Here is a 27,879-nt window from a genome sequence, read left to right as displayed (position 1 = left end):
GAACATCCTCCCTTATACGTCACCTGCAGCGCATTCATAATAAGTCAGTGACAAGTTCAAAAACTTTGGGTGACAGCGGAAGCAGTCCACTGACCAGTAAATCCCTTCCTCTTGTAACCAAGCTCACGCAAACCACCCCACCAACTCCCTCAGTGTCAATTTCCTCCTTCCCCAGGAATGCCAATAGTCCTGCAGGCCATGTCACTGGCAAGTCTGACGAGTCCTCTCCTGCCTGTGATTCCTCCGATGCATCCTTGCGTGTAACGCCTACTGCTGCTGGCGCTGCTGTTGTTGCCGCTGGGAGTCGATGGTCATCCCAGAGGGGAAGTCGTAAGCCCACTTGTACTACTTCCAGTAAGCAATTGACTGTTCAACAGTCCTTTGCGAGGAAGATGAAATATCACAGCAGTCATCCTACTGCAAAGCGGATAACTGAGTCCTTGACAACTATGTTGGTGTTAGACGTGCGTCCGGTATCCGCCGTTAGTTCACAGGGAACTAGACAATTTATTGAGGCAGTGTGCCCCCGTTACCAAATACCATCTAGGTTCCACTTCTCTAGGCAGGCGATACCGAGAATGTACACGGACGTCAGAAAAAGACTCACCAGTGTCCTAAAAAATGCAGTTGTACCCAATGTCCACTTAACCACGGACATGTGGACAAGTGGAGCAGGGCAGGGTCAGGACTATATGACTGTGACAGCCCACTGGGTAGATGTATGGACTCCCGCCGCAAGAACAGCAGCGGCGGCACCAGTAGCAGCATCTCGCAAACGCCAACTCTTTCCTAGGCAGGCTACGCTTTGTATCACCGCTTTCCAGAATACGCACACAGCTGAAAACCTCTTACGGCAACTGAGGAAGATCATCGCGGAATGGCTTACCCCAATTGGACTCTCCTGTGGATTTGTGGCATCGGACAACGCCAGCAATATTGTGTGTGCATTAAATATGGGCAAATTCCAGCACGTCCCATGTTTTGCACATACCTTGAATTTGGTGGTGCAGAATTTTTTAAAAAACGACAGGGGCGTGCAAGAGATGCTGTCGGTGGCCAGAAAAATTGCGGGACACTTTCGGCGTACAGGCACCACGTACAGAAGACTGGAGCACCACCAAAAACTACTGAACCTGCCCTGCCATCATCTGAAGCAAGAAGTGGTAACGAGGTGGAATTCAACCCTCTATATGCTTCAGAGGTTGGAGGAGCAGCAAAAGGCCATTCAAGCCTATACAATTGAGCACGATATAGGAGATGGAATGCACCTGTCTCAAGTGCAGTGGAGAATGATTTCAACGTTGTGCAAGGTTCTGATGCCCTTTGAACTTGCCACACGTGAAGTCAGTTCAGACACTGCCAGCCTGAGTCAGGTCATTCCCCTCATCAGGCTTTTGCAGAAGAAGCTGGAGGCATTGAAGAAGGAGCTAACACGGAGCGATTCCGCTAGGCATGTGGGACTTGTGGATGCAGCCCTTAATTCGCTTAACAAGGATTCACGGGTGGTCAATCTGTTGAAATCAGAGCACTACATTTTGGCCACCGTGCTCGATCCTAGATTTAAAGCCTACCTTGGATCTCTCTTTCCGGCAGACACAGGTCTGCTGGGGTTGAAAGACCTGCTGGTGACAAAATTGTCAAGTCAAGCGGAACGCGACCTGTCAACATCTCCTCCTTCACATTCTCCCGCAACTGGGGGTGCGAGGAAAAGGCTCAGAATTCCGAGCCCACCCGCTGGCGGTGATGCAGGGCAGTCTGGAGCGACTGCTGATGCTGACATCTGGTCCGGACTGAAGGACCTGACAACGATTACGGACATGTCGTCTACTGTCACTGCATATGATTCTCTCAACATTGATAGAATGGTGGAGGATTATATGAGTGACCGCATCCAAGTAGGCACGTCACACAGTCCGTACTTATACTGGCAGGAAAAAGAGGCAATTTGGAGGCCCTTGCACAAACTGGCTTTATTCTACCTAAGTTGCCCTCCCACAAGTGTGTACTCCGAAAGAGTGTTTAGTGCCGCCGCTCACCTTGTCAGCAATCGGCGTACGAGGTTACATCCAGAAAATGTGGAGAAGATGATGTTCATTAAAATGAATTATAATCAATTCCTCCGCGGAGACATTGACCAGCAGCAATTGCCTCCACAAAGTACACAGGGAGCTGAGATGGTGGATTCCAGTGGGGACGAATTGATAATCTGTGAGGAGGGGGATGTACACGGTGATATATCGGAGGGTGAAGATGAGGTGGACATCTTGCCTCTGTAGAGCCAGTTTGTGCAAGGAGAGATTAATTGCTTCTTTTTTGGGGGGGGTCCAAACCAACCCGTCATATCAGTCACAGTCGTGTGGCAGACCCTGTCACTGAAATGATGGGTTGGTTAAAGTGTGCATGTCCTGTTTTGTTTATACAACATAAGGGTGGGTGGGAGGGCCCAAGGATAATTCCATCTTGCACCTCTTTTTTCTTTTCTTTTTCTTTGCGTCATGTGCTGATTGGGGAGGGTTTTTTGGAAGGGACATCCTGCGTGACACTGCAGTGCCACTCCTAGATGGGCCCGGTGTTTGTGTCGGCCACTAGGGTCGCTTATCTTTCTCACACAGTCAGCTACCTCATTGCGCCTCTTTTTTTCTTTGCGTCATGTGCTGTTTGGGGAGGGTTTTTTGGAAGGGACATCCTGCGTGACACTGCAGTGCCACTCCTAGATGGGCCCGGTGTTTGTGTCGGCCACTAGGGTCGCTTATCTTACTCACACAGCGACCTCGGTGCAAATTTTAGGACTAAAAATAATATTGTGAGGTGTGATGTGTTCAGAATAGGCTGAAAATGAGTGTAAATTATGTTTTTTGAGGTTAATAATACTTTGGGATCAAAATTACCCCCAAATTCTATGATTTAAGCTGTTTTTTAGGGTTTTTTGAAAAAAACACCCGAATCCAAAACACACCCGAATCCGACAAAAAAATTCGGTGAGGTTTTGCCAAAACGCGGTCGAACCCAAAACACGGCCGCGGAACCGAACCCAAAACCAAAACACAAAACCCGAAAAATTTCAGGCGCTCATCTCTAATATTTTCTAACTGATAGTTTTACAAACCACTGATTTTTACACGGGTTTCCATTAGTTAATCAGGAGGATTTAAAGCAGTCTTTTTAAATGCATACCACCAATTAGTAATTATACCCCTTTGTAGTAAAAATAAACAGTGTCCAGGTGCAACAAGGTTACTTGAATATAAATATGTTTTGTAAGATGCTTTTCCAACAATATGTCTGTAGAAACAGTATTCGGAAGGAAAATGAAATTACTGTATGTCATTGCAGTTCAAAATACTTCAGAACGTATAATTAAAACATGTTGTGCAAATGCAGTAATAAATAATGTGTTGCTGTAGATTGCTTTATGTTAGATAGCCTTCACAAATCCCTGTAGTAATCCTGTATATTTGATAAGTCAGATGTACTCATTTTGCTGTTAAACTTTTAAGCTGCATACGAGTCGGAAGTAATCCCTGGTGTGTTTCATTCACAAGTCCGTTATTTTCCAGTAAAATGAGTAATGCAAGACAGTTATTTTGTATTAGATTTTATGGATTCAACTTTTCAGATTCATTTTTTGTGCACATTATTTAATTAATGAAATGTACAGTATTCTCTGTAATGTGTTTAATGCACCATACACTTGTCACTAGGGAGGCCAATCCCAGGATCGTGATCGGCGTGTTTCCGGGATTTAGGCCGAAAAACGGCCATGATTCAATCCCGGGACTGGAAACTCCGATCCTTGAGATTGCGGTATTTACCTGCGCCACTGTTTTTTTTTTAATGCCGGGAAGCATTGAGCGTCCTCAGGAGGCTCAGATGCTGCCCGGCTCCCCCTGCCCCCAGCTGTGCATACTGCCCAGCGTGACATGATGTCAGAGGTCAAGCTGCGCTGTCTGACGCCAGCCGTCCGCACCTCGCCGGCCAAAGCCTGCAGCCCGTAACCCCTTCCACCCACAATGGTGACTCTGATGCCAGTCGCCAAGACCACACCTCTCTGCCCGCAGCCCACGAGCCCGGCTCCCACCCACGATGGTGAGTATTTGTGTGGGGTGGGGTGGGCTGGGGTGGGCAGGTCTTCAACTAAATTCTGGGACTGACCTTTTTTCTATTGAATTTTAAATGAAATTGAAATTTAAATGAAGGGGAAAAAATCTACTGTACAATAAGTTATGTGTACTGAGATAAATGTTACTTACACACATTAGTATGTAAGAACAAAGAAAGATGAGAGTGGTCCACCAGCGCTGTCTGTATATAATTCTGTATAGATATTCTTCTGTTTGAGAATGTCCTGCACACTCAATGAAGCACAAAAGGCAAAAAAACTTTATCAGACACCAGATAGCTGTATTCATCTTTCTTTCAGGTTAGACCCCTGAATGTACCTCACTCGCCTCAGGGCAGTGAGATGCGTTCATATAAAGGTATCTTTAGAATTTCAATTTTATCCTGACATCTTATTGCACAATGGTCATATGGAAACTCACTCACCAGTGCTTCAGGCCCTATGTTCATAAAAAGGTATCTTTGGCTGTCTCGTTCCTCTGTAGGTGTACCTCAACTTTAACCGACTCCAATAAGGAACGCAGGACCGGTTGTTCTCCGTACATCAATTTATTCAGAGGCTAATGCAACAAAATTTAAAAACATATTCCATAAAAAATAAAAAATAGGGTTGTGTCACTCCACTCCATAAGGACCTTGAAACATTTGCCTCTCACCAATTTAGTACCGGGAAAATAAACTGGGAAATATAGCAAAGGTCCTTTGTACGGAGAACAACCGGTCCTGCGTTCCTTATTGGAGTCGGTTAAAGTTGAGGTACACCTACAGAGGAACGAGACAGCCAAAGATACAGTACCTTTTGGTGAACATAGGGCCTGAAGCACTGGTGAGTTAGTTTCCATATGACCATTATGCAGTCAGATGTCAGGATAAAAGTGAAATTCTAAAGATACCTTTATATGAACGCATCTCACTGCCTTGAGGTGAGTAAGGTACATTCAGGGGTCTTACCTGAAAGAAAGATGAATACAGCTATCTGGTGTCTGATAAAGTTTTTTTTGCCTTTTGTGCTTCATTGAGTGTGCAGGACATTCTCAAACAGAAGAATATCAATACAGAATTATATACAGACAGCGCTGGTGGACCACTCTCATCTTTCATTGTTCTTACATACTAATGTGTGTAAGTAATATTTATCTCAGTACACATAACTTATTGTACAGTAGATTTTTTCCCCTTCATTTATAAAGAAAGTCAAGACCCATACTGAATGCATCTGATGCCTTTATTTTCCAAGTATTGGTAAATGATTGGATCTCCAGTCTGTTAAATCATGATACACAAGATCTGTGGCCAAAATCACACCAGGGCTTGCACATTGTGGGTATATTCACATGTCACTTTAACCTTAACTTTTTGGACCAACACTGAAGAAATAAGCTTATATGGACTTCTTGCATTAAGTCAAGGATGTCAGTAGAAGGGACAGGATATATTTATCATAAAGAGGTTAATAACATTTGTGTCTAAATTCCTTGTGCAAAATGCTCTGAAAAAGGCATTTTTTACTTACTGAAGTTTGCAGAGCTGGCCCTTCTGAAGTGTTCTTATGATAATAACACTCCATTATCTACAAGACATCTTCCTTATCATTACTTTTATAAATTATTATAATCATTCTTAATAAATGCTTAAGAATTTGAAAAAGAATTAGGAGATACCTCATGGTTAAGTCGAGAAATCTGTTGTTTGGTTTCTTCTGCTGTTATAAAAAGCATTGCTGGGTTGAATTCCGTATATTCTGCAAACAGAATTTTAAAAAATAAGATTAATAATTAAGGAAGCAAATCAATTTTTGGTTTTATACTGTAGCTCTCTAGAAAACAAAATCAGACCAATCCTGACCACATTAAGTTGTTAGCATACATCAATGAACTTGATATTGTCATTGACCAGTTGCCTGGCGTGGTTGCGTAAGGCCATGTCAGAGACGCTGTGGGCGGCTGATAAAAGCCGATGTTCCAACAGTTGAGCTGGTTTACAGGAGGACGATGATCACCCTTGGCTGTAGAATGGCAATCAAATACAGTATATACAGTAAGCTTTTATTTTAATTACCCAAAAAATTATTTTTAAAAAAAGTCCTCAAAACTGTCTATTTTTTTTAAACAAATTGCATAAATATTAGCTATCTAAACTTCATTTGGCAACATTTTATTAACTAATTACCACATTTGTTAAAGGAAATTATACTGAATCTATTATTTACATAATTTGTTAATAAAATAAAAAATTTAAATTTTGGGGACATTTTTAGAAAAATATTCAGATTCCCTGGAGAGAGGTTACCTAATACACAGATCTAGTAGGCTTTCGGGTAAATTTACTAAGGTGGGAGTTTTTTTGAACTGGTAATGAACTGGTGATGTTGCCCATGGCAGCCAATCAGATTATATTATCTTCTAGAAGCAGCTACATACATGTTAAGTAGAATCTGTTTGGTTAATGTCTCCTCCCCTTTCTGGTGCCAACACCTCCCTCTTACAGGTTTTGTTAATGTGTGGTCACAAGAATTACTCTAATTTATTTAGTTTATCCACTGTGTGACTTGTGTGTTAATTGCATCTATGCAAAGTCAATCCAATTAGCTGCAATGTTATTGTGGTTGCGAGTTAGCGTGGCAACAGCTGCACTTCATGGCAGCCCAAACTCCCTCAAATTTGCTCATACCCTCATAAAGCTGCAAGCAACAACAAAAAGCAAAATTGGTCTGGGAGCGGGCCGCGAGATGCAATGCCGTTGCCAGTATATTAATGCCTTCGCAACAGCAATGCACATGTATCAAGCTAATTGGTTTGACCCCCATAGTCTACAGTAGGGAGGGAGCAATGATGAGGGCAGAGGTGCCTTGCACTGGCAAACTGCAGTGCACCCAGCCCTTATCATCTTCCCTCCAGACACATGAGAGCAGTTGCTCCTGCACAATGCCCAGGATGCACAGCAACACACCCTGCTGAAAGTAGGCACGGGAAGGCACCATTAGCCATGTGCCATCCCCGACTGGGTGAACTGCTCAGATCTGCAGCCACTTACCTGGGGGAGGCAGAGAAGAGGGAGGACATGCTGCCAGGTGTGCATAAAGAAGGTGTACTGTGGCCAGGGAGAGAATGAGGACAGGATTACATCTGCTGCTGCTGGCTGCTACAACTCTGATAACTGCAGCTGAGACAATCCATGCACAGACCTTTTATTACCCACCTCACCCCCCTGGCAGTCTGTGCTTGGCTCGTGCAGGAGCTGTGTGCCCTTAGTTCAGCCTCTGCAGTGCATGCAGCATTCCTTAATAACTTGCCGAATACTGAAGCTCTTTCCTGACCTCTAATCACAGCACAGCCTCATCAAGAACACCAAGGAATGAATGATCTATCAAATGCTCCTTATTATAGCTGGAATGGGGTGTACAGATAAGGGCAGGGGCAGACCTTTATGTGTTCAGTACAGGGTGCACTGCAGAGAGCAATGATAAAGGAGTCAGATGGGCTGAGCTAGTTGGGGCAATCTCCTCCACTTTCCAATCTATCACTGGCCCCAGGCTAGGAGCAAAAGATCCATCCACACACTGTGAATGAGCACTAATGTCAGTCAACATGCTAATGACACTCCCATGATACAAATCAATTCCCTGCAAATGCATGGTCGCCCCCAAGTTACCATCCAGAAACACTCACTTCACAAGTGTTTTTGGAGTCTATTCAAGAAGCAGTGAAAAGAGTGGAGAAAAGGACCAGTGGAGAAGTTGCCCATAGCAACCAATCAGCTTTGAAGTAAGCCTGTATCAAGTACATTTTGTAAAATGTAAGGGAGATGCTGATTGGTTGCCATGGGCAACTTCTCCACTGGTCTGTTCTCCACTCTTTTCATTGCTTCATGAATAGACTCCTAAGTCTGATTTGGCTCATGCACAGTCACCAGGTTATTTCTATGGCTCATGTGTAGTAAGATATAATCTGTTAGCAACATCTGCATTTGGACTTGCACCCAACTCAGAATTAGCACCTACTGTATGTGGCTAATTACCACTGCACTGGTTTTCTAATGAAGATTAGATATAAAAAAGAAAATTATTATTATTTAGTTCTTGCTAGATTCAGTTGAACCTGTTGAGTCATATCTGGGTTTCTGTAATGGTAGAGCAATGCTAGTACAAGATTCATACACCAACATGCACTTACAGGAAAGAAAAATAAAAGCACATATGTTGGTGGAGATGAGAAAATAAAGATTAATAATGTCATATTTACATGTAAATAACAAATACAAAGTAGTATTTAAATGTATTATACATGTAAACAGTGTTAAGAACATTAAATAAATTCTCAATTATTTTCATACAATTGACAGAACAGACATGCTGACAGCAGCTATCCAATTACAAGAACACAACAACAATAAGAAAGACACAGCAGGAAGGTCACACAGTGGTAAAGAAGTTACTTGCCAGCAGTTAAGTTAATGAATATGTTCTTGAAAGAGATTTGACATAGCATCATATTGCTGCAATATATGTGTTATTAAGGAATTCCTTTTAGCACAACATAAAATACTGTAAAATGTTTTCCCAACACACTGCGGTCTAAACACTAAAAGAACAACACTGATTGACTATGTGCTCCCATAACCAGAGCTACATTATATTGTCACAGCCAATTTAAGAAGCCTCAGTGATACTGTATTTAGTTTTGGGATAATTTACACTGACTCAGATACATGATGTATCAATGAGCTGTGTTTCCTAAAGTGACTTGGAGTTGACTATGTTGTTGGACTCTTTAAACAAGGTTAAAAATAAAACATGTTCTTCCTATTTTAAAGATAATTTAGATACTTTAGCCAAGTTATGAAAGACATTACAGTGGAGTTCTAGGCAGATTTAATTTTGTTCTGTTTCCCTAAGTACAAAGTTCCAGATCTTACAGCACCTTGCATGTGGCAGGTGCAAATGGCAATACTAATGATGACATCTGGCATAGTATCAATTGGCGACAAGTATCAATTGGCGAAAGTGATGATATGTAGCCCTGATTTCAACATATTTGAGTCTGTCTGGTATTACATGAAGAGACAGAGGGCTAGATGCATCATCACTTGGAAAGTGATAAAATGGAGAGTGAAAAAGTACCAGCCAATCACCTCCTAACTACCATGTCACAGGCTGTGTTTGAAAAGGAGGAGATTGACTGGTACTTTTTCACTCTCCATTTTATCACTTTCCAAGCGATGATGCATCTGGCCCAGAAGGATTTGAGCAAGCCTACATCCAGAGCAGATCTGTGGATAGTTTGGAACAACCTCCCTGCCAAGTTCCTTCAAAAACTGTGCAAATGTACCGAGAAAAATTGATGCTGTTAATGCTGTTGTGAAGGCAAGGGGTGGTCACACCAAATATTGATTTGAATCAGATTTCTCTTCCGTTCATTCACTTTGCATTTTGTTAATTAATAAAAATAAACTATTAACACTTCTATTTTTATAAATCATTCTTACCTTGCAGCATTTTTCCACACTCGCCTAAAAATTTTGCACAGTATTCTATCTATCTATCTATCTATCTATCTATCTATCTATCTATCTATCTATCTATCTATCTACACTGCTCAAAAAAAATAAAGGGAACACTTAAACAACACAATGTAACTCCAAGTCAATCACACTTCTGTGAAATCAAACTGTCCACTTAGGAAACAACACTGATTGACAATCAATTTCACATGCTGTTGTGCAAATGGAATAGACAACAGCTGGAAATTATAGGCAATTAGCAAGACACCCCCAATAAAGGAGTTGTTCTGCAGGTGGTGACCACAGACCACTTCTCAGCTCTTATGCTTTCTGGCTGATGTTTTGGTCACTTTTGAAAGCTGGCGGTGCTTTCACTCTAGTGGTAGCATGAGACGGAGTCTACAACCCACACAAGTGGCTCAGGTAGTGCAGCTCATCCAGGATGGCACATCAATGCGAGCTGTGGCAAGAAGGTTTGCTGTGTCTGTCAGCGTAGTGTCCAGAGCATGGAGGCGCTACCAGGAGACAGGCCAGTACATCAGGAGACGTGGAGGAAGCCATAGGAGGGCAACAACCCAGCAGCAGGACCGCTACCTCCGCCTTTGTGCAAGGAGGAACAGGAGGAGCACTGCCATAGCCCTGCAAAATGACCTCCAGCAAGCCACAAATGTGCATGTGTCTACGCAAACGATCAGAAACAGACTCCATGAGGGTGGTATGGGGGCCCGACGTCCACAGGTGGGGTTGTGCTTACAGCCCAACACCGTGCAGGACGTTTGGCATTTGCCAGAGAACACCAAGATTGGCAAATTCGCCACTGGCGCCCTGTGCTCTTCACAGATGAAAGCAGGTTCTCACTGAGCACATGTGACCAACGTGACAGAGTCTGGAGTCGCCAAGGAGAACGTTCTGCTGCCTGCAACATCCTCCAGCATGACCGGTTTGGCAGTTTGTCAGTAATGGTGTGGGGTGGCATTTCTTTGGGGGACCGCACAGCCCTCCATGTGCTCGCCAGAGGTAGACTGACTGTCATTAGGTACCGAGATGAGATCCTCAGACTCCTTGTGAGACCATATGCTGGTGCAGTTGGCCCTGGATTCCTCCTAATGCAAGACAATGCTAGACCTCATGTGGCTGGAGTGTGTCAGCAGTTCCTGCAAGATGAAGGCATTGATGCTATGGACTGGCCCGCCCGTTCCCCAGACCTGAATCCAATTGAGCACATCTGGGACATCATGTCTCGCTCAATCCACCAACGCCACGTTGCACCACAGACTGTCCAGGAGTTGGCGGATGCTTTAGTCCAGGTCTGGGAGGAGATCCCTCAGGAGACCATCCGCCACCTCATCAGGAGCATGCCCAGGCATTGTAGGGAGGTCATACAGGCACGTGGAGGCCACACACACTACTGAGCCGCATTTTGACTTGTTTTAAGGACATTACATCAAAGTTGGATTAGCCTGTAGTGTGTTTTTCCACTTTAATTTTGAGTGTGACTCCAAATCCAGACCTCCATGGGTTAATAAATTTGATTTCCATTGATAATTTTTGTGTGATTTTGTTGTCAGCACATTCAACTATGTAAAGAACAAAGTATTTAATAAGAATATTTCATTCATTCAGATCTAGGATGTGTTATTTTAGTGTTCCCTTTATTTTTTTGAGCAGTGTATATACAGTATATTATAGGCAAAGATAGAGCTGCTTTTCAGTTTGTCATATTAATGAAATTTGAATTGCATTTGCTGATCCATTTTCTAATTTTCCTTCAAGAATATCAGAGTTCTATGCTAATTCATCAATTGAAATTTCCCATGTGTGGTAAAATTATGCTATTTGATAAATTTGGGTCAATGAGCTGTCATATTGCCCGCCAATTTATATCAATAGGTATATTTCATGTTGTATGGAACATGAGTGATTCTTTGGAGAAATAACTGTGAGCACTTTTTGATACTCATATTCAAGTTTTACATACTGTAGCTGGTGAATAAGCCACTGAAGCTGCTGCATCCATCAGTGGCAGGTAAGTAACTTTTGGGCCACTATGGATGATATGTCAACATTCTAACATATCATCACTGCCGACATTATGACCATGTTAAAATTCTCATGTCAGCATAATGAGTGACAACATTATGACTGTGAACATGGCCTATAATTCTGTCATCAAGCTCACTGTTGCCCATGTGTGTAGTGAATACATGATTATGGGGGTAATTCCAAGTTGATCGCAGCAGGATTTTTTTTTAGCAATTGGGCAAAACCATGTGCACTGCAGGGGAGGCAGATATAACATGTGCAGAAAGAGTTAGATTTGGGTGGGTTATTTTGTTTCTGTGCAGGGTAAATACTGGCTGCTTTATTTTTACACTGCAAATTAGATTGCAGATTGAACACACCCCACCCAAATCTAACTCTCTCTGCATATGTTATATCTTCCTCCCCTGCAGTGCACATGGTTTTGCCCAATTGCTAACAAAAATCCTGCTGCGATCAACTTGGAATTACCCCCTATATCTTTATTACACTCCTTCAGCTACATATGAAGATGTAACTCAATTGTGTCTGACTCAGCATTGCTCAGAAGCATGAGCAGGGCAGATAGTTGCAAGATATGCTCCACAAATGGACTTGCATTCAACTACTTAATGTATTTGCATATGGAATTGTGAGGAGAGTGCTTCCTGTGGTTGAACCATCACCATTTATTAAATGGTTTTAGTTTTACTGAGAAAAAAATACCAGGAGAGGGATTGTCTAAATTTGGCTCCATACTGTACAAATAATCTTTTGCATCATTGTTCTTTTAAATTGATAAGTATGATAGATCAACACTTGCAATCTGCATGTGTAAAGATACAGTATCTTTATTGCTTGGGCTCTATTTACAGCATGGGTCTTCAACCTGCGACCCTCCAGATGCTGTGGAACTACACATCCCAGCATGCCCTGCCTCAGTTTTAGCATACCTTAATAGCAAAACTGTGGCAGGGCATGCTGGGATGTGTAGTTTCACAGCAGCTGGAGGGCCACAGGATGAAGACCCATGATTTACAGTAACTGCATATTGGGTCTAATTCAGATACGGTTGCAAAGCAGCTATTGTATGCAAATCAGCCAATGTTTTCTTACTGCGCATGCATCTGAGCTGCAGTGTGCATGTGCAGCAAATGAACTGCGATGGTGGTTACACCGAGGAATTAGTCACAAATTGAGTGACAGATACACAGCATTTGGAGGTGGTAACAGGGAGTGGTCGGGTAAACACAGACGTGTCATGGCCATTCAGATGGCGTTTTCTTGGCATGCATAAATTAGCAGTTGCTATCTTATTTGCTGCTGGAGAGCCCTCTGCATCCCAGGAGTGCAGCTCAGCCTGCGCATCTACAGAGGCACTCAGACTCTGTGACATGACCCAATTTGCAATGATGGTACCGATGTATCAGCAATTATACGCCGTTGCACATAAATGATGCGACAGCAGTGGGCATCCATGTGCTCAGGACAGCTTCTGCCCATATTAGCATATAATCGCAATTGCGCATGGCAAAACATAGCAAAACCAATAGCAAGAATAACCACATCTGAATTACTGTAAGCCAATTTAGTCTTATCAGTCTTATCATAACCCAGCTCTACAATGTAAGGATTGAGTCCAATGTATTAGCAAAATTTAAATTGTTAAGCATACAGTACCTTCAACATTTTGATTCATTCGTGCTTGTTGTCTCAACTGGTAAGCTTCAAAGTCAAATGCTTGACCTTCATCATTGCCGCTATTATCTTCGATCCCATCAACAACTCTATTAAAAACAAAATATTATTATTGATTATATCAGGTGTGTACAGGGTAATATAAAGAAATTCTGTGTATTTTGAGAGGGGTTTTAATACAGTATCACAAGAATATGCCATTTATATAGTTTTTGCTTTTTGCTTTGGTTAGGGATTGTACGCATGGCCTCACGTCTGTAAGACAGTAAAACTAATCACATCATTAACCATTGGATAACAATGTGTCGGATCTATGAAAAACTTCCAGATAAGGGTTTATTGTAACCATGCACCATGCTATTATAGTACATTACAATATATCCTCCCCCCTGCAGCTTAACCTGAATCCTCCCCCCAGTGGTGCCTAAACCTAACCCCCCTTACTGCAGCCTAACCCTAACCCTCCCCAGGGGTGCCTAACCCTATACCCCTCTTCCCCACAGTCTAAACCTAAGCCTCCCTCGTGCCCACAGCCTAACCCTAACCTTCCTCCCGCAGCCTACACCTAACCTCCCCCAACAACCCGCGGCTTACCTGTCCATCGGCCTGAAAAACACTTGTTTGAGATCCCGGTGCTCGGGATTCCGGTGCCAGGATAGTGTCCCAAGTCGGGATGCCAGCACCAGCATTCTGAGAACTGTCAGGATTCCGGTGTCGGTATTCCCGCTACCGGTATCCTGTCCGGTTCCCTTTTCAATGAGCTGTCAACTCCAACTATGAGATCCTGTCTGTGTGCAGGACATTGATTACTCATATATTTATATCTGTTTTTTAAATTTTCTGGACAACAGCTTCACAAATAAAATATCTGTGTTATACTGTAAATATGTGTAATTGCAAGTGTTTAAAGCATAGGCAAATGCACGGGGTTAGGGGGAGCGGGGATCCAACAACTCCTTACTGCTCCTGGTCAACAGCTCAAATAGTGGTAAAGACATTAATAATGGTAGTATATAACAGTGACGTGCGGTGGGGTGAGGCAGGGGAGGAAGAGCCTTTCCTGTCATATGAACATTTGTGCCAAGGTTTTGATTGTATAAAGTATATGAAAAATACAAAGAATATGTTAAAAATATCTTCTTTGTATTATTCTAATAATTTTTATGGTCAAAACTCTGGAGTAAAATATCTATGGCAGATGAGGCAGTGCTTACCTTGCCTATCATTTCCGCACATCTCTGATCAAAAATCAACACATTTTCAGGAGTTTATTCTGCTACACCTGTGTATAATGCCCACATGTACCCTTGGGCTCATATATTGTGTGTAAATCTGGTTCTAGTACTAGCCAATGCCTCCTGAGCCATTTACCTCACCACACGTCCCTGGTATATAATGTGATTATACTAGAGCTACAGCCAAAACATCCAGTATAGTGGATGGAATGGAACTGTGCTGCTGCACATGTCGGATGGTAACAGATTTTCCTATCAAGTGTGCTGTGTATGTGGATCTGAGTCTGAACACTCAATCAGTGCACCAGACCAGAAAGTATTTGCCAGAAAGAAGAGACAGGCATCCTAATACAAGTCGAACCCCTCACAAAAATATACATACAACTATTACACAGTTTATGACACCAAAAATGTGAAATTTTTATATACACATATTTTAGTTAGTTATAATGTTAAGGCAGTTTATATAACAAGGGACTCTCCCTCTTCTATGGAACCCAACGAATAAGATCAGAAAGAAAACCAAGGAGATACAGTGCAGTTACAGCATAACACAGTGCTATACAGTACATATGGAGTTAGTGGGTGATCTGTCAGCCAGATGAAAGCTCATACTGGTGCAGAGTATATTCATAAATTTAAAATAGGCACAAGGCACCAGCGCATGCATTAATCTATACTGTATGTACATGAATATGTTAAATTATGCAATTTTAAAACACATATTATGTCCAAATACGTTGAAACTTGTTTAGATAAATGCATGTGTGGTGATTTCAGTTCACATGTGTTACCATATGGTATGATCCGAACCATTGGGATAATTTAATTCAGAGCAATGCGGTGATGTCCATCCAGAATGGCATGTAACGGCAGCACATAGTGACCACAACATGAACCCTTTTTACCCAAAATCATTTTGCAGTATAACGAGCGATGTGGGTTACCATAAATAATAGCAATATCAGGACCTAACATTGCTCAAAAGTTAATATGCCCCTATATGTCACAGAATCTATGAGTTGGCAAATGTGCAAGTTTAACATTTACCTTGTTCTAAATTTATGAATCACTATTTAATAAAACAGATAATGTTATTACATTTGACAGTGATAGAAGTGTGATTCATGCATTAATTCTACTATTATTATTATTATTATTATTATTATCATCATCATTATCCTCATCATGATCAATGCAACCAATAATTCTCTACTATAACCAAACAAAATAAAAAGATAATGATTGCAAATATTGTCATCTTTCAATGTGCTATCATTTCCAACTGTGGGGAACTGAGCATATAATTAATCAAGCATGAAAGTACTCCATGATTTGCTGACAGTGTAATTATTTAGAGGCCTGAGGCAGAGAATTAACCTAAAGCAGTACTAGATAATTTGCTATTGGTCCTTATAAACATGTTTAACTGTGTTTACAGGAAACAAATAATATATGGAGGGGTGGTGGCACAAATAATATATATAATAAAATGTATGTACAGTATATCTTTAGTATAGCTAAATATAAATATAACATGCTAATGATCAGGTGACTTAATTAGAATCTAGAAGACTGTATACAGTGTATAAGAAAAAATACTATGCAATTCACATGTGGAACCCAGTAAGGCTGTCTCACTATGATATATGGTGTCGTATTTTATACAGAGACAAATGATTCTCCCTGTGCTTGGTCTATTTTAGTTTAGCTGACATTCTTCCTTTGCCTTTTATTTGTGAAAGTTGTCAATCACACTAGGACGGCACCATTTACTTGAGAAGGCCTCCGGCAGAAGATCCACAACAACTTATTATTTATTTATGAAAACATTATTATATAGCTCCACTATACTTCACAGTGTTTTACAATTAGAAGTAACCACAGTAATAAAACAAGGCTGGATATTAACACACAGACAATGATGGAAGAGGTCCTTGTTTGCAATCTATAGCTTTTCTGTTTCCTGCCTGTTAATGCACATAATAACAGGCAACATACTGCAAATAAGATGGCATTATTATTAGTAAAAAAAAAACCATTAAATTGTTATCACTATATATGGCTCAATCTGATGTCTTTGTTTTTCCATGCTGTTTTTAATGTTAGGTTAAACTGGGTTGGGTATGCTTGGTTATCAGTTATCATGTTGACATGAGAATGTTAACATGGTTGAACTGTGGACATATTGACATGCTCAGTGAGTAATTTCTTCACTATGCCTAATCCTAACCCTCCCCCTAGTGCCTAACCCTCATCCCCACACAGCCTATCCCTAATTTTCCCTACAATCTAACTCTAACCCTCACAGTGGCACTTAACACTAATTATTGGCATCCTTAGACTATTGACATTTCACATGGTGACATTTTAAACGTCAACATTGTGAACATGTCATCATTTTGAGGATACCGACATGGTTAGTATCAACCTAATGACTAGATAATGGGTTAAATAAACTAAGTTGTCAGCAGTATATTTGACATGGAGGAATAAAAATTATACCAATTAACTATGTCAATATATAGTGGTCTGGAGAGTGAGATATTGAAAGCCTCATGCTCTCCAGTGGCAGCACCGCCCATTGAACAAGTATACTAGCTAGAAAAAGTAGCGCAATTCACAACTATTTTTATTTTACTAAGAATCATGTTTGACAGAGGCTTAAAATTCTGCATATGACTGGTAAAAGACTGATACGAAATGTTACACTACTGTAAATGTGCCGTGGTTTACAAAAGTCAAAATAGCCATCGGTATAGTCAAAACTGCTGATGGTTTAGTCAAAATCTGTTCAATCAGGATATAATAAGGGGCACAATAAACAAATTAAATATAAGGGCTGTCAGCATTTAATCAATATATATTTGTATCTCCTTAGCTGCGCATCATCATCATTCCTTCTCAACATCATCATTACGCCTCCTCCTCTCCATATCATCATTCATCCTCCTCCTCCTCATCATCATCATTCCCCCCCAGAGCTGTTGTGCATCATCATCTTTTCTCCTCCTCCTCATTCCTCCTTTTTTTTAGCATCAGATGTATGCGATGCAGTGATGCTGTTTAGTGGTCACTCACCAATTAATTCCGTCTCAGCTGTGTACTCTCTGTGTCATCTAGCACCATTTCTGGTGCTTCATCTCCCTGCCAGCTGACCCAGTTTTCAGACAAAGTGTACATCCTAACCAGTAGCACAGGCACCAGGAGACCTGTCCCGAGCAGCAGCAGCCCGAGCATGGTGCACAGTGCACCAAACCAGCGAGGCTTGGACATGTCCGGCAGCGTCAGTAATCACCTGCACTGAATGCACCAAAACACAAGAATCCTCAGTGTGCACTGCACACACAGAGAAGGAGCTGGGCACCAACCACTGAGATCTATATTAGTAATATACATCGCAGTGGGCACTCTGCAAATTGAAGCAGCAACACTCGGTTCCACCCCAACAGCATCTGCTCCAGCTGTACCACCCTAGTTATGGCCCTGGTTAATCATAGTTCTGATGGGGAGGCCATAGTGTTAATGACAGGACCACTTCTGAAATTGTAGCAAACAAGTGAGTTTGAACACTTCCAGCCTCAGTCAAGTCATACTACTGTAAAAGTAGCTAGAGCAGTTGAAAATTATATGAAAGTAATGCTGGACATACATTGTTGAATGTTTGGTGTGAACAGCTGATAATGAGCTGATCAGACAAATTACTGAACAGTGTATTTCTGCGATTGAGCCATAATTATATGTCTTTGGGACATGCCGAAATGTCCAGCATGTCCCAAGGATCCAATCATTGGTTGTATGCATCTGGCAGTGTATGCACTGCCATGGCCAACCACACTACATTTTGCTCTGTTACTTCACTGGGGCAAGAACAAGAAAATGTTTCCTCACCAGTCAAGGAAAGTGGATATCGTGGCCATACACTGTGAAACATCACACAGTATATGGCTACAACATCTGAAGGTTTCATGAAAAAATGTCACATGGTACAGTACTTTGGGGGATATTTATCAAAGCTTGGTGAGAAATTCTGTCATTTTACAGGTTGTACTTAAAAAAGTTAGGAGCTGATTGATTGATATACGTTATTTCTCCAACTTTATCTCTCTCCAAGCTTTGATAAATCTCCACTAATGTATCACAATGAATCGTAATGTCAACAATGAGAACACTTAGTGTTAGATTGTACAAGGGATGTGAACAGGCATTTTAATTGTGTCATCTTTAGAACTTCAAACATGATGCCTTACCTTTCATGTTTGAAGTTCTAAAACCAACACTGTTAAAATGCATTAGCATGTTGGCCCATCTTATATAACCAAGCACTGGCCCAGATTTATCAAGCCTTGGAAAGTGATAAATTGCATGGTGATAAAGTACCAGCCAATCAGCCACTAACTGTTATTTTTCAAACACAGCCTGTAACATGGCAGTTAGTAGCTGGTTGGTTGGTATTTTATCACCAAGCAATTTATCATTCTCCAAGGCTTGATAAATCTGTGCCACTGAACCCTTTCTCATTGACTTTTCATTGTTAACATTCTGATTATCTACAACACATCCCAAACCCTAAAACACATACTAAATCCATTATGCTAAATATGTATATACGTGTATGCCTTGTAGAGAGTTCCTTATTCACTTCTCCAGGTTTGTAGCATTTTGGAATCTGCCTACTAGAATTTGTCAACCATGGTTAATACTTGGTTTAAATCATAGGGATACGGTAGTTAGGTCGACCCAACTTAGGTAGACACTCATTAGGTTGACCAATGAAAGTCGACATTGCCATTAGGTCGACATGCATTAGGTCAACATGGCTGATAAGTCGACATGTACTTGGTCGACAGGTCAAAAGGGCAACATGAGTTTTTCACTTTTTTTCATTTTTTGTATTTTTTCATACTCATCGATCAACGTGGAACGGTAACCTGTGCCGAGCAAAGCGGTAGCAGAGTGAGGCACCTTGACCGAAGCATGGCGAGCGAAGCAAGCCATGCGAGGGGACACGGTGCACTAAGTTGGGTTCCCCGTCACTTTATGGAGAAAACAACACCAAAAACAGTAAAAAAAACTCATGTCGACCTTTCGACCTAATGCACTTGTTGACCTAATGCATGTTGACCTTATGGCAATGTCGACCTTCAGTGGTTGACCTAATGAATGTCGACCTAAGTTGGGTCAACCCAATGACCCATACCCAAAACATATGTAATGCATTTCTAAAAACATTCAATCAATTTTTCTAAGTGGGAAAAAAAGTGTTGGGGGGGGGGGGGGAGAAAGACCAAATTACCTCACCAACCTCTTATACTCTCAACCAGCATTTGAGTAATCATTCACATACTGTATACCAACCGCGGTCACCAGTAAACCAATAAGCCATCCAAAATATAAACCCTACTAGGGAGTCTCCTTAGAAATATCCAGGGTCGTACTACGCACTATAGTACATCAGATTTTAAAAACAGAAGAATTATTAAACATATACCACGGTTCCCAAATTATATGAAACCTAACCAAACTTTTGTGCAATGATGCAGTGATCTTCTCCATGGTAGAAATATACCAAATTTTAGCCAATACAATACTTAACGGGGAGCTTCAAGGTTTTTCCAACATTTAGCCACTATACATCTAGCTGCGTTAAGAATGCATCTCCTTACAAATGACACATGTCTTAAAAGATGCAAACAACTCATTGTGATCAAATTATGTTGCACATGACAGGTCCCCTGCTCCAGCTTCTCTTACACATGTTACTGCCAGAATAAAGAAATAACTTTTCTTAGAATCAGTCTGATAATAAGTAAAAAGTGAACTAATATAAAAGAACATTATAACATTTGGTCTGGCTTAAAAAGAACACCCAAATATATTGCAAAAAAATACATTGTCACCTCCACAACATCACAATCTGATCACTTTAGTAGAAATGGAGAAATTACCATCTCAGACAGTGACTTTAAAAAATTGGTGGAAAGAAAATACAATAACGGGCCTAATTCAGATGTGGCTGGAGGTGCTATTGTGGCTGGAGGTGCTACACTGTCACTGTATATAAATTGCTGTATAGAAAGTGTCACTAAGAGAAAGGTAGTTTGTGTTTTCTCTAATGATATACCTTGGATGAATAGCGAGGTTCGCTCTCTACTGAGAGCTAGGGATAGGGCGTTTAGAGCAAAGGATAACTCAGCTTATACGATTGCCCGTTCTAATCTAAAAAAAGGTATTCATCTCGCTAAGGAAGCCTATTAAAATAGGATTGAAAGCCATTTTAAGGAATCAGGTGATGCCTGGGCGATGTGGAGAGGAAATAAATGTATTTCTGATTATAAGGGTTAAACTTCTGCTAGGTCAGGTGGTCTTTCGGCTGATGAGCTAAACCATTTTCATGCACGCTTTGCAGAGGTTGAGCCTTTTATTGGTAATCCCTCTAGCTTCCATTCAGATAGCTCTTTGACTCTGACCGAAGCGGAGGTCAGGAATTGTTTTAGCAGAAAGAACACCAGGAAAGCTCCTGGCCCGGATTGTATTCTGGGAAGAGTCTTAAGGGCGTTTGCTGGCAACTGGCAGGTATTTTTACTAAGATTTTTAATTTTTCATTAAGCCAATGTATTGTCCCACGGTGTTTTAAAACTTCAATAATTATTCCAATTCCGAAGACTGCGGTGGTCACTGGTCTGAAATAGGCCGATTACTCTCACTTTGTTGATTATGAATTGTTTTGAGAGAATTGTTTTGAATCATCTAAAAAGTGTTATACCACTGGGATTTGACCCCAATCAGTTTGCCTATCGGTCGAACAGATCAACTGAAGATGCAGCTCTCATGGTCTTTCATAGGGTACTTTGTCATCTTGAAAATAGAGACTCCTATGTTAGGCTGTTATTTGTGGATTATAGTTCCGCCTTCAACATGGTAGTACCAGCTGTGTTAATAAACAAGCTTTTAGAGATCGGATATGACATGGCCATATGTAAGTGGCTGTTGGATTTCCTGTCGGATCATCCACAGACAGTCAGATTGGGTTCTGACTCATCTTCGGAATTGGTATTAAATGTAGGAGTTCCTCAGGGGTGTGTTTTAAGCCCTTTTTTATACTCCTTGTATACCTCCGTGCCCAACTCGGAAATTATCGCTGTGATAAAGTTTGCGAATGATACCACTTTGGTGGGTTTGATAACTAGAGGAGATGAGGATTGTTATAGAGAGGAAGTGAGAAGACTCGCTGAGTGGGGGGTAAAAAACAACCCGTTGTTAAATGGTAAGAAAACCAAAGAGGTTGTGATAGTCTTCAGGAAATCTAAGAAAACCAGTATTTGGCCGTTGATGAGGAGTGAGGAGGTGAGGAATGGTGAGGTCGAAAGGGTTACTGATGTGAAATTTGGGGGATTACATTTTCCAAGGACTTATCATGGTCTCTGCATATCACGTCAGTGGTTGGGAAGGCCCAGCAACGTCTTTTCTTTTTGCAGAAGCTCAGAGCAGCAGGTTTGCAGCAATTGACTCTTGTTAATTTTTACAGCTGCGTGATTGAGAGCTTGCTGACCTATGCAATTACAGAGTGGTATGGTAATACCAAGTGTTCTGATCTTGTTGCCTTGGATAGAGTGATTCAATCTGCAGAGAGGACCATTGGCCAATCTTTACCTAGGTTGGCGGATGTACTCACTGCAAGGAGTCTGTCGAAGGCAAATAAGATGATTGGAGATAGGAGTCACCCATGTAATGTGTTTTTTTCCCTCTTGTCATCAGGGAGACACTATAGGTGTTTGGGATGTCGAACTAGCAGGTGGAGGAATAGCTTCTTCCCTTCTGTGATTGTTAGCTTGAATTCTCAGCTTTGCTAATTTTATTATGGTATATTTTTTTATATAACATGAGAGAACTGTATGTAATTTCGCTATGCATGTTTCATGTTGTAGTGACAATAAATTATTCTTATCTTATCTTATTGCTACAGCTTCCATAGAAGCAGCAGCAATTGTGGGTTCTGGCCAGCTGCCAAGTGTACCTATATATTAAGATGACCCTGCTTATATTCAGCGCATTTGACCATTTCAAAGGAAACAATGCTGATTATTTACAAAATAAATGTATTTTATGAACTATCACTATTTAGATCTATGAAGTAACACGGATATGTAACAGTCCTTTTCCTTACCCTCCTCTTATTCCTCTCCTTAGGAGAAGATTTATAAAACCTTCTAAAGAGGCCCAGGGCTACCAATCAAATTATAGTTATCTTTTTGTAGAATGTACAGTACTGCATAGATAATTGCTACAATCTGATTAGTTGCTATGGGCAACAACTCCACTTTTACAGATGCATGACTCAGATGTATTCAGCATACATGTTGACCCCCACTTCCATGTAATTTGCCTGACAACTGCATTGATTACTGTAATTTTTATTGAAAAGTTTAACAACATTTAGGGGTGGATTAAAATTAATAACATGCAGTACATACCGGGGACTTAAATCTGGCGGACCAAGGCTTGTGACTGCTGGAAGGTGGAGCATTAGATTCTTTTCTCGTCTTCTGCTGTTAATTTGGGATTCGTTTTCCTGCCTCATCTTTGCAGGGTTTAGATTAGACGATTTCATTGGTGACTTAAATGGAACATTTCCGGAGAATGGTTTCAAATTGAGCCCCAAAGAGCTGCTTGAAGATTTCTTGTATTTGGTTGTTGTATTCCTTGTACGTATTGGTGAGGGATCATCCTCCCCTGTGTCATCATCATCATCTTCCACAATGAACGATAGTCTTTTATTTATGCTGCCATTTCCCCTGAGTTCTGTCTGAAAATACAAAATTTAGCATGTTAAAAATGTTTTGTGTTTTATAGTCATTTTATATTTTTAATTTAAAGGTTGCTGACATAACACTTTAAGATGACAGAGTAGTTAAATCAAACAATATTGCCAATTACATGTAAGATACATGACGTAAATAACTTTACTATTGTAATACTGCTACAATTCAAGAAATACAAAGAATAATATATAGATCATAAGTTTATTATTTTCCACTTACAAGCCACTGATTACTAGCCAGCTTGGTTTTTAGAAGTTATTTCTTCAATTTTGTACATTTAGCCTTTAGCACTTTGTGTTTATTGCAGTATATATCAAATTCTGTTATCGGTATGAGGGACAAATGGCTTTACAGTCATTAAGGGACAAAAAGCAGCAACTTCTTCAGACGGCTTTTACAGATATCTGACTGAACTCAGCTCCGTCACTTTGCTAAAAAGGGTCAAAATTGTAACGATGGTTCTCTTGGCTTCATTCCCAGAAATAAATGAGAACCCATTAATAATTACTGGCTGATAATATCTCCAAGTCTCGCTATGAGTAATGTATCTATGAACATAGACAATGTGAATTATTTTAAGGGTAACCTTATATAGGCTGAACCTTTCACTCAATACATGATGAAACTCTTCATTTTGTTTAATGCAATAATAAGAAAAAATAAAATAAGTTAGCTAAAAGAGTGTTTTGTTGCACTTTCAAAGATATATTTAAACATTTCATAACATTGGCATAATGTGTACTGGCAACATTGCTATGTAACATATTGTGAACTAGGGTTCTACTATGAAGCATACAATGAATTAGGGCACTACTATGGGGCATAATATTAAGTAGGATACTACTACGGGACATAAAATTAACTAGGGCATTACTATGGGACATAAAATATACAAATGCTGCAAAGAATGATGTCTCTCTAGAAGCATTAGGGCGGGGGCCTTTTCAAATTGTTGCAAGTTCTGGCAATGACTCTGGCTGAGGGGGGAAGAGGGGGCATTTAAACAGTTAAGGGCCTAACACAGAACATTTTGTATTTGCAAAAACTACCAATAAACTTGGTGGAACAAATGAAGGAATATAAAACTAGGGGGGGGGGGGGCAATTCAGAACTGATCTCTGCTCAGTGGGTGATCAGGTCTGAACTGCACATGCATATGCACTCCAATGCGCTGGCGCATTGGATGACTGCGCCTGGCATTGGTGCATAGCGACAGGAAGGTGCGAAAAAAACAATCGCACGGGCGATCACAAGGTGACTGACAGGAAGAGGCCATTTGTGGGTGGCAACTGACCATTTAAAAGGAGTGTCCGGAAAAATGCAGGCAGACTCAGGCGTTTGGAGGGAGGGTGTCTGGCGTCAGCTCCGGCCCCAATCACCAGCAATCCATTGCAGCGTGTAAGTCCTGGGCTGAGCAGAGACTGCACAAACTGATGTTTATACAGCTCTGCTACAAATGCGATCCACACCTGCACACACCATATACCCTCCCCCTGTAGGCGGCGACTATCTGATCTCAGAGAAGCAAATAATGCACCCTAGCGATCAGGTCTGAATTACTCCCTAGGTTAAACCCAAACCAAGAAAGACATACAGTAAAGTAAGGATGCATGCAAAAGGACAATGCATTCAGCTTAGCACAGGGAAATTATAAAAAAACAGAGGTTCCTAAAATATTGACATAAAACAAAACAGGAATAAAAAGAGGTAAAGATCTACAAAGGGAAAAAACGCAAAAAGTAATCTCCAAGGATGTAGCTGCAGTCACTGTAATATAACAAATGGCACAAGAGCAACAGACTGAATCCCTGCCAGGGCAAAAAAATAGATGTTGCACTCATCTGACTATGGGGACCCATACAAGGAGAAAAATAAGACTGATCACTCTGTGTTGCCACAAAAGTCCTCAGTCTGTAAGGACATATAGCACCATGAACACTTCCAGTCAGATGGTACTTGGTTCCATGCTGTGCACACATACAATAAACCAATGCCACATTCCATCTGCCCATTTGTCCAACTAGTTCTTTTCACAGATTTTCTTTTCACCTAGACTTATAACTGGGTCAGGCTCTGCGTCCCTATGTAAGGGATTTTTAAATCTCTTCAGCCAGGAGCAGGTTGCATACAGATATTTGAAGGAATGGGAAGCGGTGGAATGGTCCAATTTGCTGCATCTGGGTAATGGGTCATATTTTGCCCACCCGTGCACATGAAACCTAAATGCTATGATTTTAGTGCAGATTTACACTTACAGTATGATCAATATTAATAAATTGCACCAATTACTAACAAACCATAAAGGTAGCCATTTTGCAGGAAAATCAAAGTGCTAGAAAATTAGAACTATATTAAGACTTGTGATATTTTGAAGCTTTATTCTTCTGACCAAAGTATTTTCAAGCACTTAATCAAGTAGCAAATTGCCATATGTAGTAGAAACTAAATCTAAAAACTCACAAGAAAACCACTGTTTTCAAACACAAGTTACAGATGTGTCTTCATACAGTTTTGCTCCATCTAACAAATGACAATTATAGGCTTCTATAGTTATCAAATCAGGCGCTCCGTTTAAAAAGCAGATCCGTATAAATTATTGGTCACCTAACTGAGTTGAATACCGCCACTCACACACAACATCATGGACCCTGCGCGCTGACAGCCGGTCTCGCCGAGACCCCAAGGAACCAGTGGTGAGCAACAATCTTCTGGCAGCTGGGGAGGTGATAGTTCAGCGCACGCTCTACGGTTACAGTTGAGCAAGCACAGCTTACTTCTATTCATCCACATTACTTTTCCAATTGGAACTGTGTGGTACCTTATTGATATTTGGAGTCCAGTGGATTATCATACCAATTGTTCTCTGGCTGTGGACTTCATGTGCGGTATGCAAGTAGGATAATACACATGGCAGCGTGGCCTTTTATCAGTAGTGAATTATATTTTTATAGATATTTTATTCTATGCATTGCATCTATATATTTTTTATTATATGTGATTTAATAAATTGTCTATGACAACGTTTTTTATAAAAGCGCTCTCTTGTGATACTGTTTATCATATATGTTTGAGTTTTGCTCCATGTACTATAAGTTGCGTTACACATAACGCATGAGTGATGTCTGACTTATAGGCGCACAGTATCTTTTTTTGCTGCTTTTTATGCGAAAATGCATCTTAGATGCAATGTAATGCAATAGCAGCACAAGCAGCTTCTGGTGATTAAAATGATATGCAGCATGCATATATTCTGTGTTTGACTGCGACTGCATTTGTATACAAAATTCTATGCTACTGTGTTTTCCTGGAAAACACTGTAACCTTTCATTTCAGATGCAGATAGAGCCACTATTACACACATAATATAGGCATGCCGTGTATCCTTTTAATCAACAGAAGCTGCTTGTGCATCCTATTGCGTCTAAGACGCAATTTTGCAGTAAAAGACAAAAAAAGACACTTATCACTACTGAGTCCCGCCACGGCATGGTGTAACTTAAAAGGCTGTTTACCATGACTGCAGCAAGGATGTAATAGGACACATCTGTAGTGCAAGTCGTTATTCTGGTGTTTACAATGTTCTATATGCAGATGTAATAAGTGTTATGTTCACAAGTTGCCAAAAATACACTTAACAAAAATAGAGGTGGTTGTAGTACCTGCCTCCAAAGTGCCAAAATTAATAGTCCTTAGTAGCATAATCTAGGATATGCTGGGGGTGGAGTCACCATGAAAAAGTTGCTACCAGCATTAGGCTCTGATGGGTTTGGCTTGGGTCACTATAGCAAGGGAACATACAGTGTGTTGTTCCTTTGCAATAATGTCCTTCAGCCATAACCTGTTCAGCACAGGTCTAAATTCCCTAAGAATAAAAGCACCATGTAGACAGCACTAGAGCTTTTCCAGAACACCCTAAGCGGTGGGATGTGGGTACCAAAAATATTAAAAATAGAAAAAAGTGTTTTTTATGGAAAACTACAGATCCCAGTAAGCCCTGTTATGTCTAAAGTGTATGGTCATGTGTCGATTGTAGAACATCTTAGCATCATATCCATGGCTGCCAGTTCATGCTGGCACTTAGTGAACCACAAGTACTCTGTGCTGCACATAGGGTCTAATATTTACTTTTCAGTATCACTGTATCCATGGTCCATTTGCTCTCATGTGTACACTCTTCAGTATTAGTGCATCCATGATCCATGGGGTCTTCTGTGCACTGTTCAGTAACACTATCTCCATGAGACACCACTTTTTTTTGACAAACCTCTGAACAGATCTCTTGCATACTGTATTATGAAATTTATTTTCTTGTATTTGCTACATTAGTAAATTATTACTAGCTGTATATTTGTTTATATTGTCACGATTGGATTGGAAGATAGCATCTTATGTGCTATTAAATATTTAGATGCTGACCTCCCGCTCCCCATAGAAGAAAATACATACTGAGCTATTTCTAGCTTAGCTTATACGGTTTCACAGCGATG

At 40.8% G+C, this 27,879-nt stretch overlaps 1 protein-coding gene across 3 annotated transcripts in view; it reads right to left on the bottom strand.

Moving 5' to 3' along the window:
- Positions 1-27,879, bottom strand: part of KCNH8 (potassium voltage-gated channel subfamily H member 8) — a 667,193-nt gene that overhangs the window by 11,737 nt on the left and 627,577 nt on the right. For all 3 annotated transcript variants that reach the window (XM_063922193.1, XM_063922191.1, XM_063922192.1), the window contains 3 exons: positions 23,045-23,376; positions 13,318-13,424; positions 5,781-5,860 (listed from right to left, as the gene is read on the bottom strand). In XM_063922193.1, coding sequence (XP_063778263.1) covers positions 5,781-5,860; positions 13,318-13,424; positions 23,045-23,376 — 519 coding nt within the window. The remainder of the gene's footprint in view (positions 1-5,780; positions 5,861-13,317; positions 13,425-23,044; positions 23,377-27,879) is intronic.

Source organism: Pseudophryne corroboree, chromosome 5 (assembly GCF_028390025.1).
Source record: "Pseudophryne corroboree isolate aPseCor3 chromosome 5, aPseCor3.hap2, whole genome shotgun sequence".
NCBI lineage: Eukaryota > Metazoa > Chordata > Amphibia > Anura > Myobatrachidae > Pseudophryne > Pseudophryne corroboree.
The sequence above is the reverse complement of the archived record's forward strand: the minus strand, read 5'-3'. Positions and strand labels throughout refer to the sequence as shown.